Below are 14,961 nucleotides of genomic sequence, written 5' to 3'. Positions count from 1 at the left end.
TGTTGGCGATGTGCATAGTTTGTCACTCGGAACGGTTTCCTGCCGGGCACCCCGTGTCCGGGGCGCCCCCCGCGCGCGCGGCGCCCAGCTCCTCCTGGCCGGCCCGCCGAGCCCTCTGCTTATCTCGCCGCGGAACCGCGATTTCCTTGTTCCTCCTGCAGAGCGCCAGGGCTGGACGTGGCTGGGCTGCGGTGGGTGTCCGGCCTTCGGTGGGTCGCTCTGCCGGCTGTCGGCCTTTTCCCTCGCGCCTTCCTCCGCCTCTCCCTCCCTCCGTGGGTCTGTCTGTCGGTATCGGGGACGCAGAAGGTGGGGTTTGCCAAAATCTGAATTCCTGGCACCGGCCACGCGACTTTGGAGTCGCTTTCGGCCGACTTCTACCTTGCCAAGTAAGAGCTTGGCTGTCCAATATCGTGTGTTGCTTCTCTCCATAAAGTCACATTCAGACTCTTTGGCTAGATGGTGGGTCCCCCCCCCCCCCGCCCTTTTGCTGTTGAGTTTTTCAAAGGGCCTTTCTCTAAAGTCCACCTACAAGGGATTTTTTAAAAAGCTATCTTTGGAGCTTGACAGCGTTTAAAAACACAGGAGTGTATTACATGAAATGACAGAAGATTTGTTGTTACTTTATTTTATTCGAGATTTCCGAGATGATTAAGACATTTGGGAGACAACTGCAGTTCTACAAGCAAATCAAAAGTGAATAATTCACCTGGGGTAGGAAGGGGCTGTGTATAAAGAAAATTAAGCTTTTGTTTTGAGGCAAGAATATTGAGTAATAAAGTTAATATGCTGGTGAAATCTTTGAACAATCATGTAACCGATTATGTAAAAAGACATTCTTTGGAAATGAATCTTTTTGAAAATTAACTTCGCTGTTGACAGTGGCAATGGCAATAATGTTAACACGGAATAAAATTACATCCAGGACTTTTTAGGTGAAGTGTATGTAATACTTAACTCCCTTCCCCTGCAAAAGGGAATGCTTGAAAGCCAAGGGGATAGATGCTTCTTGACTTTGAAATTAACAAGTTTTCCACTTTGTTCTGCAAAAATGAAATGGAACTTGTGTTGCATTTCACTGGCTTCACCCAAAATATTTCTCTGGTGTGTCAGTATACCTGCCTATTTTTTTCACTAGTCAAAAAAACAATAAAAGGCCAACCAGAAATCAAATCAAAACAAACAAACAAACAAAAAAACCTCAACAACCCCAACGTTTTACTCAGTAAAACTGTGCATTATATCATAATTTATGTGGCTTCTTGACATCTGGGAAAGAAATTCAAAATTGCTATTTGAGTTATTCATCTATGAGAGTTAAGAAACATTTTAAAGTCTGCAATTGTATAAGTAAAAAATTGTTAAAGTTTGTTTTCACTAGAAGGGGTATTTAGTTATAGACTCCTTGTTAATGTGAAGTGTCCCTGAAAAAGAGGACGTGTGTGTGTGTGTGTGTGCGCGCGTGCATGTGTGTGTGTGTGTGTTTAGCAACTTCTATCTCTATCTTCTGTTTCCAATTTTTCCTTTTTAAATTGTGGAACTACTCATTGCCCTTCAGTTGCCCCATGTCCAAGGGCTTATTCTTAGCTGCTCTTGACTACAGCCCTCAGGACCCTGGGTTCTTCTTGAAGTTTATGGTGAGTTAATGACTCCAGTCTACAACTGGATGATTACCCGAGTTCTGTGCAAAACTGTTTTTTTGTCTGTATGCCCAAGGGTTTAGTATTAACTTTATATCCGTATAGATGCATCCGAGTTTTGTAGGGGTTATTTAATTCATTAACTTGTGTTCTAGACTATGTTGTTTAGTTTTTGATAGGAAGCTTCCTCAACTTTGCATTAGCTGATTGACATAACATTACCAGCCTTTGTAGTTGTCCACCATCAGGTCAAGACTGAAACTTTTAATATAGATGTTTAAAACATTTTTGCTCAGGGTGAATCAGGATAGGTTGGCTTAAGTACACAAAACTTTATAAATGGAAGTTTCCCATTTCAATTTTTGTTCATAATTGACCTAAGTAATATTAAGATTCAATATAGGTTAATGTGAAAATCTCATAAAAAATAACAAAACACAACCATCTATGAGGATGGCAATATATTGATATATATTTACTTATTTACAAGCCAGTTTTGTTATTTTGTTTACTGGACATAATACAAAAATATGTATTGGCATTATTAACTAAAAGCTTAGGTTGCCATACTTTGCATGAATGTTTACCTATCAATTATTTTCATGTTTTTCTTTAGTTTGGTCAGATGATGTATTTATGAGGCAAATCTTATTATCTCCTTCAATTAAGTGTGTGATTTAATTGTTTCATGATGAGGAAATGCAAACTTGAAAAGGGAAATTTGGTAATATTCACATTACAGTTTTAACTGAATTAAAGTATAAAAATGTGAAAATACAAACTCACATGAGAAGACCATCTAAACCTAAAGTACTGACTACTTAGTTATCCAAACCAAAATATTGACTGTTTAATTCAGAAAAACATTAATATATGCTCTTCAATATTATTTTTGTAAAAATGAATCTAATAAAATTAAGTTATAAATACTCAGTCATACATAATAACAAAACAAGCATGTCTTGAAACTAATCATTTTTGTAGTAACAGTTGCTTTATTCCTTTTTTAAAAAGCAGCATATTGTCATTTACCAGATAACGTATTATCATTTATTTTTCTTAATATGCATGCTGTCAGACTTTCTTCTTTTAAGGATTCAAAGAAGGCATATACATTTCAAAGAAATATTTCAAAGCAATTGATCACCTTCATGAATGGAGCAATATGGCAATTGATTGTTCTCATCTTCCTCCTTCTAGATCTTAGATGAGTTTTGCAATGTCAAGTTCTGCATAGATGCCAGTCAACCAGATGTAGGAAGCTGGCTCAAGTACATCAGGTTCGCTGGCTGTTATGATCAGCACAACCTCGTTGCATGCCAGATAAATGATCAGGTATGTTGTAAAGATTTTCTTGTCTTTCTTTGAGAACACTAAAGTATCAGTGAAGCCTGAAGAATAAAAATAACAGTGAGCTGCAGTAGACCCTTGTGGCCTGTTTGTTGATGTAGTAGAAGGTAATGCACAAATATAAGAAAGATGCAGAACAAAGTCATTTTCAGTACTACTTTCTTTAAGTACTACTCTGGGTAGTTTATTCACTTTGTCCCAGTACCCATCGTAAATGCTCTAGTTTCCTTAGTGTAAATGAATGATTTTAAAACCAAGTGCTTATTTATTTTTTAGCATTCTTTGGTGTTTTTCTTTGCCATCACAGTACGTACATTCATAGAGAGTATTGAACAAATCAAGAATACTTTGTGAATTTATGCAGAAATTGGAAGAAATATATTTGAAATATTACACAGTTTTATTTGAAGTAGGCAAATATATGACATCAATCAAACTTATCTAATTGTTCATTTATATTGATTTGTCTAATTATAAGTGAAAACGTTTAGAATAATCAGAATACTCTTATTTTGTATAATGTGAAAAAGTTGAAAATACCATTGTTGGAAATCGTGTTGTGACATTGTGGAGGAGCATGCAGTGAGGTGGACTTTAATAACAGTAACTATGAAATAAAGATCATGACAACATCATGAAACATATTTTACACTTAATAAAATTAGATCATGAATTTATAACTTAGTATGACAATATCTAAAATAACAAGGAGTTTAGTCTGTTAATTTTCAGTTTTACAAACATCATTTGGTTAGAACTTAATTATACTATAATCATTTATTTCTTATAACCCAATCCTTCCTTAAATCAGCTATGTTTCCAAGACCATATTGAAATGGTTGCCTGGTAAATCTACTATGAAATCACCACCAAGGAAAAGAAAAAGTTTAAATTAGATGTTTCCAATTGAAAGCTGTTAAATAAAGCTAGCTTCATATGGCCTAAGATTCTCTTTCAATTATCATTATGAAATTTTTCTTTGGCATTTTACCAATTACCAGATAATTTTTACTGGCTAAACTATAGAAGTAGTAAATTGTAAAATTAAGTTTAAGTAAGAATAACTTTAAAATCTTCAACATATATCAAAAATAATAAACCAATCAATTGGTGTTTTTCCCTTTGCCGTAAGAAAACAAGAGGCCTTATTGACAAAGGAAAACATTATTAAATTAGCTATTGATTGTAAGAAGCGAGTATCCCAAGTCTCTCATATGAGTTACTGTCACCATCAGCAGAAAACATTTTTTGAGTACTCACTATTTGTAGAAGTGAGAAATAGACAGATTTTATACATAAGAAAATTTGTTTCCTATACAAAGAACTGGAGGTACTCAAAAGATACCTTTAGAGTGAAATATTACAATTATAATAATTATCTGCTATTCATATTTACTGGCAGTAGGAGTTATTTCCACAGACAGAAAAAATAGTTGTCAAATTAGTGAAAAGATGATTTAAAAATGAGACTTGTAGCCAATACAAGCCCACATGTAGCCATTTTTTCATTTAATATTTATGTGTCTAATGTTTTATAATAAATATGCTCTTGTCACTGGGAATCTTGATTGCATTAAAAAGGAAAACTGTTTTACTGTTCCTAACTATGAATTAGATTGCTCATTAGAATAGGCATTTATAATTTTACCATAGGTACTTTTAAAGTACACATTGTAAAAAGTATTGTTCTTAAAAGAAAATATGCTGGTTTCATACCTTAATGAAGAACATATTTACTTATTTTAACTGATGAACCAGGGAAAATAGTTAATTGGAAAAAACATATAAAGCCAACATTAGACACATACTTACTATTTCCTTAAATACTCATTTTAAATTTCTGTATTGTGGTGGCAGAAATCTAAGATGGTTACAGAATGCATATCAAATAACGTAATTGTGAAATTGATATTGCATGGTCAAATAAGTCCACCCATAAACAACAAGAGAGGAAAGTCAGAGGTAAAAGTCAGATTCGTGTGAAAGGTATATCTGCATACAATCACACTTAGCTCAGTTGACAAGACAAAGGAGAACAGACACCCAAATAGTCTATGCATATATTATAAGTATATCCATTCATAAGCTTATATACATTTTCTAGAAGCCAATTAAGACTACCTATTCTAGACAGCTTTGAAATGTGAATGTTGGACTAGGTACAATGATTAAAGAGCTGACTAAAGAGATTCCCTTGGACTGGTTTTTCGCTCTCTTTTCCATGAGGAATAGGAGCTGCCAAATGGTGAATAAGCACAAGTCATCACATGATGAACACTCCCATTGTGTGAGATATTATTTAATATACAGGCATAGAAAAAAGACCCTGGATCAGGAGTAATTATTAAACATTCAGTATATCAGCTCACCTGTACAGCACAAAAGCAAATACAGAATTTTAGAAGAAATTATAAAAAGTATTCTGATTCTTTGAAGGAACACATTTGTTAAGTTAATTTTAATAACATAACAAGCATATGTCCCAAATTCCAAAAAGGAGATATTTCAAATGAATCTTTTAACTACAACCTGGTCATGGTAATGAGTAGATCATCTAACAAAGAAAAAGTTAAAGAGAACAGAAGTGTATAAATTATAGTTTACTTTTGCAAATATATACACACATATTTAAATTCTGATGTTGTTAAGTTTAATAAATTTGAATCATTTTTATAATGATGTGGAGGAGCTCCATAAAAGAAAATCTATATGCTTGCAAAGATGATAGTTTGATAGTAGTAGGACTCTTTAATGTTGGATAAAACCCATATTTGATTTGTTAGGGGGGAGTGGTCCTGTGTGAATTTTGATTTTTAAGCAAAATTGGTAAAAGATGTAATCTTTTGTGTGATAAAAATAGAAACAAAGGCCATTAGCTTAACATTTCCCCAGTACCTTCGCACAAGCACAAGTACCTTTTTATCTGAGGTAACTTTCCTTGGTTTAAATTTTCCAATAGAGTTACTTCATTTCAGTTTTTTTTCAGACCAGAATGAGCTCTGACAGCTTTTCTTTTTTGATGGTGCTGCCCAGAAAGTCTCCAGTTTGTGATTTTAGATGTCCTGTGTATTTCGCACTTTAAAATTATTATGGTGAGGTGATCTTTTTGGAGATAGGAATTCTGAAAGCGCAAGCATCACTGCTAACTCATAATTTCTCAGTAGCTTCAGCTTCTGACTGATGTTGTTATTCCCCTGGAAAATGTTGTATTAACTGTAGTAATTTACCTTTATAAAAGAAGACCACACCAAAAACACGAGGAAATTGACACCACAATCGCACTCAAGTCATAAAATAGTAGTGCCATTAAAAACACTCAAGGTCCTTGATCCTGATGTTCTAATTAACCCCCCCCCATTCCTTAATGTATCTGTGCAATACTACATAGTACTGTATAGGTCTACAGCACAGTGGTTAAGCTGGAAATTTTTACTGAGACAGACAATACTTAAAACACTTTCACATTTTCCAATTTGAAATTATTCTTGATTGCTTTCAGGAGCAAGAACTGCCACTGAGACATAGAGTTGGGTAGGAGCGAAAGCAGAAAATGGAATGAGGAAAGCTCTTCCACACTAGGTACTCAAGAGGTCCAGTACACAGAGGAGGCATAAAAATGGTTTACCAATTGTTCAGAGGCTCCATTTATATCCAAAACACCCATGTATTTAATAAGTAGAGCAAATATCTAAATAATTTACTGAGTTTTAAAAAATCTCGCTATTTTGATACCTTTCCCTTTGAAGTCTTGTAGATGTCTTCTTTTACAAACCACATTGATTGGTGGATGTCAAGCGTTTCTTTAGATTTGGTCTCACAATGCTCTTGCCTTTTCTTCCATCCTTTAATAAACCTACCTTTAAGCCCACATTTCTATATCTTTCACCTAGATCAAAGGCAAGGCTACCCACTGACTGCCTGTTATCTTCAAATAATGTCATTTCTTATCTTTGAACATATTCACAAGTTTTGTGTAGTTATGGAGTAGTTCTCTGGACACTACAGTTTTATTCTAACATTTCTTTATGAACACAGCAGTTTTATTTTAACCTTTCTTTATGGTGAAAACATACTGGTTATAATCAGGGAGGTCATGGAGGCACAATTTATGTAAATTGACTTTTAAACTTAAACAATACCTGTCTTTCCACTTGTGATAATTAGAAGGATCTGGGTGCATGCTTCAGGATAATATTTTATATATGTATGTATGTATTCTGCTTCATTGGAAGGACTACAATTTCATTCAAACTCTTGGCCTGCTCTAACATGGTCTTCAAATAGAATAAAGTTCTCAGAAACTCAAGACATTATTAATCTTGTCATTTACACAAGGTGATAAGTCCTTTCATTTTTAAACAGGCCCCTGACAGCTGGTATTTAGTAAGTAGAGTAAGAGAAGTCTGCTGTTCACTCTGGATAAAAAGAAATGTGTCAATAAGAGATTATCTAATACCTGATATATATTTCCAAAAAATGAGATATAGAAGAATGAGTGCCCTTTAGAGAATACAAAGTCAGAATTCACTTAGGGGATTCTGCCAGGTCCCTTGTGGTTAATGAATGGCAGCAAGACTCTAAGTGTTTTCAGTTGGAACAGGCATTGTTCTCATTTGTGCTTTACCTTATAAAGTTTTAACTGCTTCCAGGACGATCATGGCTGCTTTGGTACACATGCTTTTACTCTCCTTTACTCTCCTGAGTGGTTCTAGCAGACCGTGTGACACTAGAATGGTATTATTATTGCAATGTTATGGGCTCAATTATTAAGTTACTTTCTTTGGCTTTTTACTGAGGAAAAAAAATCCACTTTTCAGCATCATTTAATTAATACAATTTGTGCAAAACAGCAAGGTAAATGCTGATTTGTGTAAAAATCAAAAATGTAATTTGTTAACTTCTTCCCACTTTTAAAAAATGTTTGCCTCTACTGTTGGGTAATTTCTTAATTTTGTCTTCATTTACAAGGATTTCTGTCTGTATTTTGGATGATTTCTTTAGATGTCAAAATTATTATTGGCTTTGGGCATTTTCTTTGCTTTGCTTTTAAGTCAAGTTCCACTTTTAAAGTTATGCTCTGCTGTTTTAAGATGAATGCCAGCTGGCAATACCCAGAGACTGACTCTCTGAACAGTGCCTGAGCTGACTTTGGGGGCTATTGTCTGGCTGATAAGTTACTTCCCTCATCCCAAGATGAAACTCTCCCAGATGTAGTTTGCTGTTTGATATTTACATGATAAAACAAACAGCACTGCTTCCCTCTTCCATGCAGTAATACACAGGACACAACACTGACAGAATTCATACTAGAATTTTTATTAAGATTCAAAGACCACTTAAGTTGAAAAAGGTTACTTGAAATATTATACGCAAATTTTTACCATTAGTGTCTGCACATATTCATCACCTCTCATTCAAGAAGATCTCAAGCATCATTCATAACTATTTCTGGAATGTACCAACAAGGTAGTCATCAGAATGCTTCACACACCATCAAGGAGAAGAGAATGGCTCAACACACAAGAAGAGCCTCCAGCTTAGTAATAACAAACCCAAAGATGATCTTTAGCTTCCTTATCATTTAATAATGAAATGTTTACCAAACATTCAGAAACCATTCAGAATGATCTTCTGAGACTTTTTATAGAATCAAACAAAATGGCCACCTTAAATCAGGTGGCATTTCTTGTGGGCTCTATAGAGAGATCCTTCCAAGTGATTTAAGAGACAAATTTCAGGGCTTCCAGGCTGGGTACACTGTAGGTTCTGTGTATAATAATAAGTGTGTCTTTATCACTTGCCCTGTTTATACAAACTAGAACCAACAATCAATTCTCTCTGTTTTGGTTTATTTGATAAATTATACTTGGCTTTCTCTTCATATTATTAACAAAGAACTAAAGATATACAGAAAAAAATCTTCTCCAATATTATTTTGGTCCAGTAGATACACCTTTTTATTTTTTATTTTGGAAGCAGATGTATCTGCTCCATACATGAGTTTTTTCAGTATTTTCTTGGTTTTAGACTGTGACCCTATAGACAAATACAAGGTACCTTCTCTTTGGAGAAATTAAGCATGTCTCCTTTTGGCAAAGCTTGGTGATGATAAAGCTAACATTTAATTGGACAAATTTATGTTCTGGCGTCAATCTCTGTCTGCTGAAGACACATCTCTTCATCTCTTACTAAAATTAGGTTCAGAAGGTATATAGCAAAATCCTTCTCCCAGAGGCCAAAAACTTGGCATTACTCTTGCACTCCAGAAATGGGGTTTCTTACATTTCTAGGAATAGATCAGGGGTCCAGGCCATGTTTTTGAGGCATTCACATACACATACATATTTTATGTGGGGTCTGATGTTACCTGTCGGCAGCACCAAAGTAGAGGGGTGTGTTCAAGTGCTGATTTTGTTCAGATGTGTAAACTGTCACTTACCTCTCCTCTTATCTACTTTCCAAATGTGAACGTTCCATTCAGCTTTTCCTGGTCTTCAGAGGGACAGATTGAATAAAGCTATAGAAAATAAAGCATTCAGGCCAAATGTTGAAAGCTGCAGGAGGAAGAAATGAACTGTCAACTTCAAAGTGAAAAGACAGCAGTAGTCTGAAAAAGTTGTCTCTCAGTACAGATTTTTTTAAGGGAGTACATTTCTCTATTATTTCAATTATTACAACTTCCTGAATAGGTTGAAGGTCATCCATAATTCACACTTCTGTCATTTTTAGACATGCCAAATGCAGTCTATTAAGTATAAATAAAACTTCCAGTGCTTGAGCAGGAAAAATAAATGGGTATTCATAACAATGAGGCCTTGTTCATCTTTTAAAAAGTAAATGATGTGTTTTCTTGCTTGCTTGCTTTCCTCCTTGTACACTGAATTTTTCTTCTGTCTCAATAGTAAAAACATAACACTTAAAACTGATCCAAGCATAGCAAATTAGACTTTAAGACTGTTCTGACAGATTCTGGATTTGTCTATTTTATAAAATAAGAAACAAGATCATGCATTATTACCAATTATAAATGCAAATGGTAACATCATGAATTTGATGGAGGATTTAGATAAACACAAGCCTTGATAATGTCAAACTGAATTAGTCTGAAAGTCTATTAATTTTCCTATCAGAATACTTACTAGTGTTCAAACTCTTTTAAGTGTTGTCCTTTTTAACTTAAATACCAAAAAATAATAATTAATGATATTTAATTTCAATTACTTCCATTTGCAACTATATTTTTGAAATTTATAAAACATAATATATAATTATATTACTGAAATATTTATAATTAGAATGAATCATATACCATGAAGTATTTATAGCATATATAATTACATGAGGTTGCTAATGTTTTATACAAATTTTAAAATTTCCCCAAAATATATACATCACCACATTTATATTTCACATATGAAATATATAATATATCCAATCACATATATATTTATATATAGCATTGTATGAAAATGTACTTCTTGAAGTCTAAAACTTGCTAAAGCAAATCACCATTTCCTTTTCTCCTTAACTTAGCTTTGTGAGTATTAACTGAATGGATATTCCCTTAAGATAGGTTTAGTATAATAATTATGTTCAGAGCATTTAATTTCATTACATATGTAATATCTATGTGTTTAATATATTTATTCCTTTAGTTGTAAATTTTTCCAATATGCAAACTGAACAATTTTGGGATTTTTTTAGTATTTTTTTCAACTGCTTCGATTAGTTAGTAATTAAAATAAACATTCAGAAATTTTATTCATGTGTTATTCTAATATATTTTGAAAACAAAAGAATGTGAAAAAATGTGTTATCAGAACATTTTTATAAATACTTATCTTTATAAATTGTAGTGTCCAGAGAGCCAAATATAATATCCATACTTACAAAGAAATATCGCATGCTGGAAAAATAAAAAGTCCAACAAGATAATGGGAAATTAATTTTTTATGCAATAAAATTAAAAAACTATCTCAAATTTTCAAAAGTTTTAAGTATATGGAGAATTAGGTCATATGCAGATCATGTTTTGGTTCTGGACTTTAGTATTAGCTACCAAGTACAAGATCCTGGAGGAATTAACATAATTTAAAAATATTCATCATGAATTTTTAAAAAAATATAACTTGCATAACTACTTCTTATATTAAAGGATCCATTCTTCCATTCTGTCATCTTATATTGCAAGTAATTGAGTTTTTTCTTCTAATGGAGCATTCTGAGACAGCAAAATAATAAATCAACAACTGTTTTGTATCGAACTTTTCTAAGTTTGCAGGTTTTGAGCTTCTCTTTACATATTTGAATTGAGTTCATTACATATTTCAGATTCAGGACATTTTAATTTTGACATCAGATAACTTTTCCCTCAAAAACTGATGGGTAGGAAGAACTGATAAAACTGATAACTGTTTAACGAAATTTAACAAAGGAATTGACCCCCTTTTATTTTTCTCCAAGACAAAAATCAGAGAGATTGTATTAGTAATGTCTTTGGTTGTGTACATAACTCAGATGACATGATCCACAGGAGCACAAAACAGCCAAGATTTTGAAAATGCACTGATTTTAAAGACATTTAAAAATCCTTTCAAGCATACAAATCTGTGTGAAAATCTACATAAATCACTTCTGTGCTTTATTGCACTTTTATTTGCTGAAAGATCTATTTTATGGCATAAAAGCCTAGATATAGTATTTTCTGAAAGGCTTGATTCCTCCAAGATTATATCCCATCACTTCTCTATGTAATTGTTTTAAGGCAACAAATGCTCATTTTGTTTTCATTGAAACTACTCTTCTCATTTTTCAAATGCTTGCTAGTGTATCATCATCATCATTGTTGTTGTTGTTAGAAAGCAAACTAAATTTACATGTAGATATCTTTATTTTCACATGTTCAAATTTTGTTTTTGACATATTATATTTAGAGAAAAAAAGACATAATTTTATTTAAGCATCTCTGAGATCCTAAGAAGTGAAAGGTAATGAAGATTATCAGTGGTAAAAACACCTTGAGAAAAGGACTAATTTTGTAGGGGTGTGGTAGATAGAACTTCAAGGCACATTCTTATTGCTATATGAGGAAGCAAGCCCAGAATTTGCCCTCATTATGTCTGGAGCTTGCCAGTTCTTTTCAAACTTCAGTTTCATGAGCACCATAAAAATTCACTTAAAATCGAAAAGAACACCCTGAAGTTAAAATCCACTGTGCTTTGCCTTTCCTTTCATGGCCTGGAATGTCACCTTTTACCTCCAGTAAATAAAGCCAACATCAACACTCTTCCATGTCTTTTATATTTTATGCACTCAATATTCTTCACATGACAATCTGGACACTTAAAGGGAAATTACAGTGGTGATCTATGTCCTTGCAAAGAGAATTGTCTTTATAATATATAGTTACAGTGTATCTGTCATTTTTTTTTGTTGTTCCTGTGACTATTTACATTGGTTTGAGTAAATCTAAAGTAGAATTAAAAAGACATCTGTCTTAAAATGACCACGCATGTGTGTCTATGTAGCATTCCAAACAGAGACAGTTGTACTATTTTACTGTCTTGCAGGGCATTGTCTCTTTAACCTCACTATTTCCGAGAAGCCACTGAAAAGTTCTAATATGTCACAATTCAAATGTCAACGTGCTTTTGGAAAGGAAACTAATAAGTTAAACCTGTGAGAGATGCCAAAAAAGAGGTGATTCAAACTGTTGAGAGAAGTCTATTGTTTTGTAAGGGGAAATAGAACTCTAGAATAAAACAGAGTACTTATATATATTTAATTGGAAGAGTTAGGAAAAAAAGCAAATTCACTAATTATTGTTCATTTTTAAATCTGGTAATATTTGAGAAGAGCTATTTTTCTCAGTGTACCTCCAAAAAAGGAATGCAAAGGCTAGGGATTAGATATAAATGGCAAATCTACTGTTTTTCGTAACAAGGAGTTTCCATAATATGGACTTTATCTTTGGACAGAGATAAAGACTTAAATTACATTAGAAAATTGTATAGCCCCACTTTACATTTGCCATTATTTTCTATAAAGAAACTTCAAGTGGTTAAACTACTATTGAATGAAAAAAGTAATTTATATTGACAAGAAAAAACTAAGCAGAAAATACTCCTCATTGAGGTATTTTTCAAATATAGAACAATTTTGTGCTGTGGTCTTTTTATAGAAAAATAAACAATTGGACTTTAGAGCCACCTACTGGAATAAAGAGGCACATACTTATGTTTAATGCCCTCAGCTTTTCAAAAGATAAACAAATATGCAAATATAATTAAAGTATGGGGTATTTCTATCTTATAAGATATCAATTTGTCAACTTTTCTGACAATTTGAAATACCAAGTGGGTCCTGCAAGAAACCATAGTTAACAGCAATATCTTATAAAATCATCCTTCTATTTCTTAGTTTACCAATTTATGTTACATGTGTTTTTTTCTCCTCTGTTTTGTTTTGTTTTGGTGCTGTTTTTATGCATGTCCATGTGTAAGTCTCACCCAGATATTTAGAGTATAGGGGTTAAAATTTTGTTTGTGGGATTTTGCAAGGAAGGATATTGTGGCAGAATGTGATTAGCAGCATTTTCATGCAGTTAATCATACAGCTTCATTTTTTTCTTCCAAAATCTCTGCCTGGTGATGGAAACTGTTGTTTAATAACTCTTAGAATAAAATGAAAAACTAAGAATACTTTTTATGGTAGAATGAATGACCATCTAGAAAATTTTCATACCTAATGTTGCTATTAATTTTAAAAATCTCTGGTGCCTGGATGCAATCATTGGTCAATGGTTTGCCTAAGGTACCGGGCTGCTTGAGGAAAGGTAAGCAGTTCCTGGAAATTTCTCATCAGGTTCTTTCCACATTGGCCCCACTGCTTTTCAGTCAGTCATTAACAGATTTGTTAAATTCTTCCTGTCTTTGGCACTTTGCTAGAAAGCATGGGGAATAAGCACTACCCTCAGCAGCCTGAAAACATGAATCAATAATAAGCCTAACACCTGTTACCTGCTTTCAAAGAAGTACAGTCTGGAGTTGGGGAATGAAAATGAGGGCAGGTCAAGGGTCAACAAAAGAGGGATTCAATGTTTTAGAAAAAGATATGTCATTTTATTCTGTTCTGTAAGACCTTACTGATTTCTTATATCATATCTTTCGCACCTGTTAACTAACTTCTGAACATCTTGTTGAAAAAGTGTTACTTTTGGTAACTTGCTAAGGGAGTAGCTGAAGGTTAGCTAGGCTCCTACGAGATAATGCCAGTCAAGATTTAGCTCTGAATGTGTGTGCTTTGATGAATTCAGAGGCGGGAAAGTTCTTTGTTAAACAGGGTATATGAGACCCAGAAAACCTCGAATTAAGATTTCATTTGTGAAGTTGTCTTTGGAAAAGATTTGTGAACTGGCTTGAAAAAACTCACAGCTTTCTATTTGTCACCAGAAAGTTCATTTTCAATAAATAAAAGGAAGTCACAATTCTTTTGGTAATAAAAATAAAAAGGAATATGTTTGTTAAGATAAAGTATATAGATATGCAATGTATGCCCTTTCCTTTGCCAATATTCACTTCTCTGTCTTTCTTGCCCTGCTCTGTTTGGTCCTTGAAGATATTCTATAGAGTAGTTGCAGACATTGCGCCGGGAGAGGAGCTTCTGCTGTTCATGAAGAGCGAAGACTATCCCCATGAAACCATGGCACCTGACATCCACGGTTAGTGCCACTCACAGCAAATGCCCATCACCCTTATTTGGAGATTTTCAACATAGTATTGGAAAAGATCCATTGCACTTGGCATTTGGACATTAATTTCCCTGGCTATTCAATATCAGGTTTATTAAATTTATTTTCTTGGAGTGGCTATTTTCTTGGTTATTTCTCTGGCTGATATTATGTTGAAGTTAAAGTAAGGAGAGGACTTCCCTGAAGTGCAAGTCAAGGAAATTTTGAATATTTGATTGGAGACAT

At 33.6% G+C, this 14,961-nt stretch overlaps 1 protein-coding gene across 12 annotated transcripts in view; it reads left to right on the top strand.

Annotated features, from left to right (window-relative positions):
* Mecom (MDS1 and EVI1 complex locus) overlaps positions 1-14,961 on the top strand; it is a 582,840-nt gene that overhangs the window by 521,274 nt on the left and 46,605 nt on the right. For 9 of the 12 annotated variants that reach the window (XM_013071481.3, XM_004834564.3, XM_004834563.3 and 6 more), the window contains 2 exons: positions 2,838-2,972; positions 14,604-14,706. In XM_013071481.3, the coding sequence (XP_012926935.1) occupies positions 2,838-2,972; positions 14,604-14,706 (238 nt within the window). Of the gene's footprint in view, positions 1-189; positions 210-254; positions 1,635-2,837; positions 2,973-14,603; positions 14,707-14,961 lie in introns of those variants that run through there. The other 3 variants (XM_021253924.2, XM_013071482.3, XM_087186489.1) reach the window with 3 other exon arrangements.

This window comes from Heterocephalus glaber, unplaced genomic scaffold (assembly GCF_053883595.1).
Source record: "Heterocephalus glaber isolate CG9 unplaced genomic scaffold, H.glaber_assembly_v1.0 deba00001504, whole genome shotgun sequence".
Lineage (NCBI taxonomy): Eukaryota > Metazoa > Chordata > Mammalia > Rodentia > Bathyergidae > Heterocephalus > Heterocephalus glaber.
This window is presented reverse-complemented; position numbering and strand designations above follow the sequence as displayed.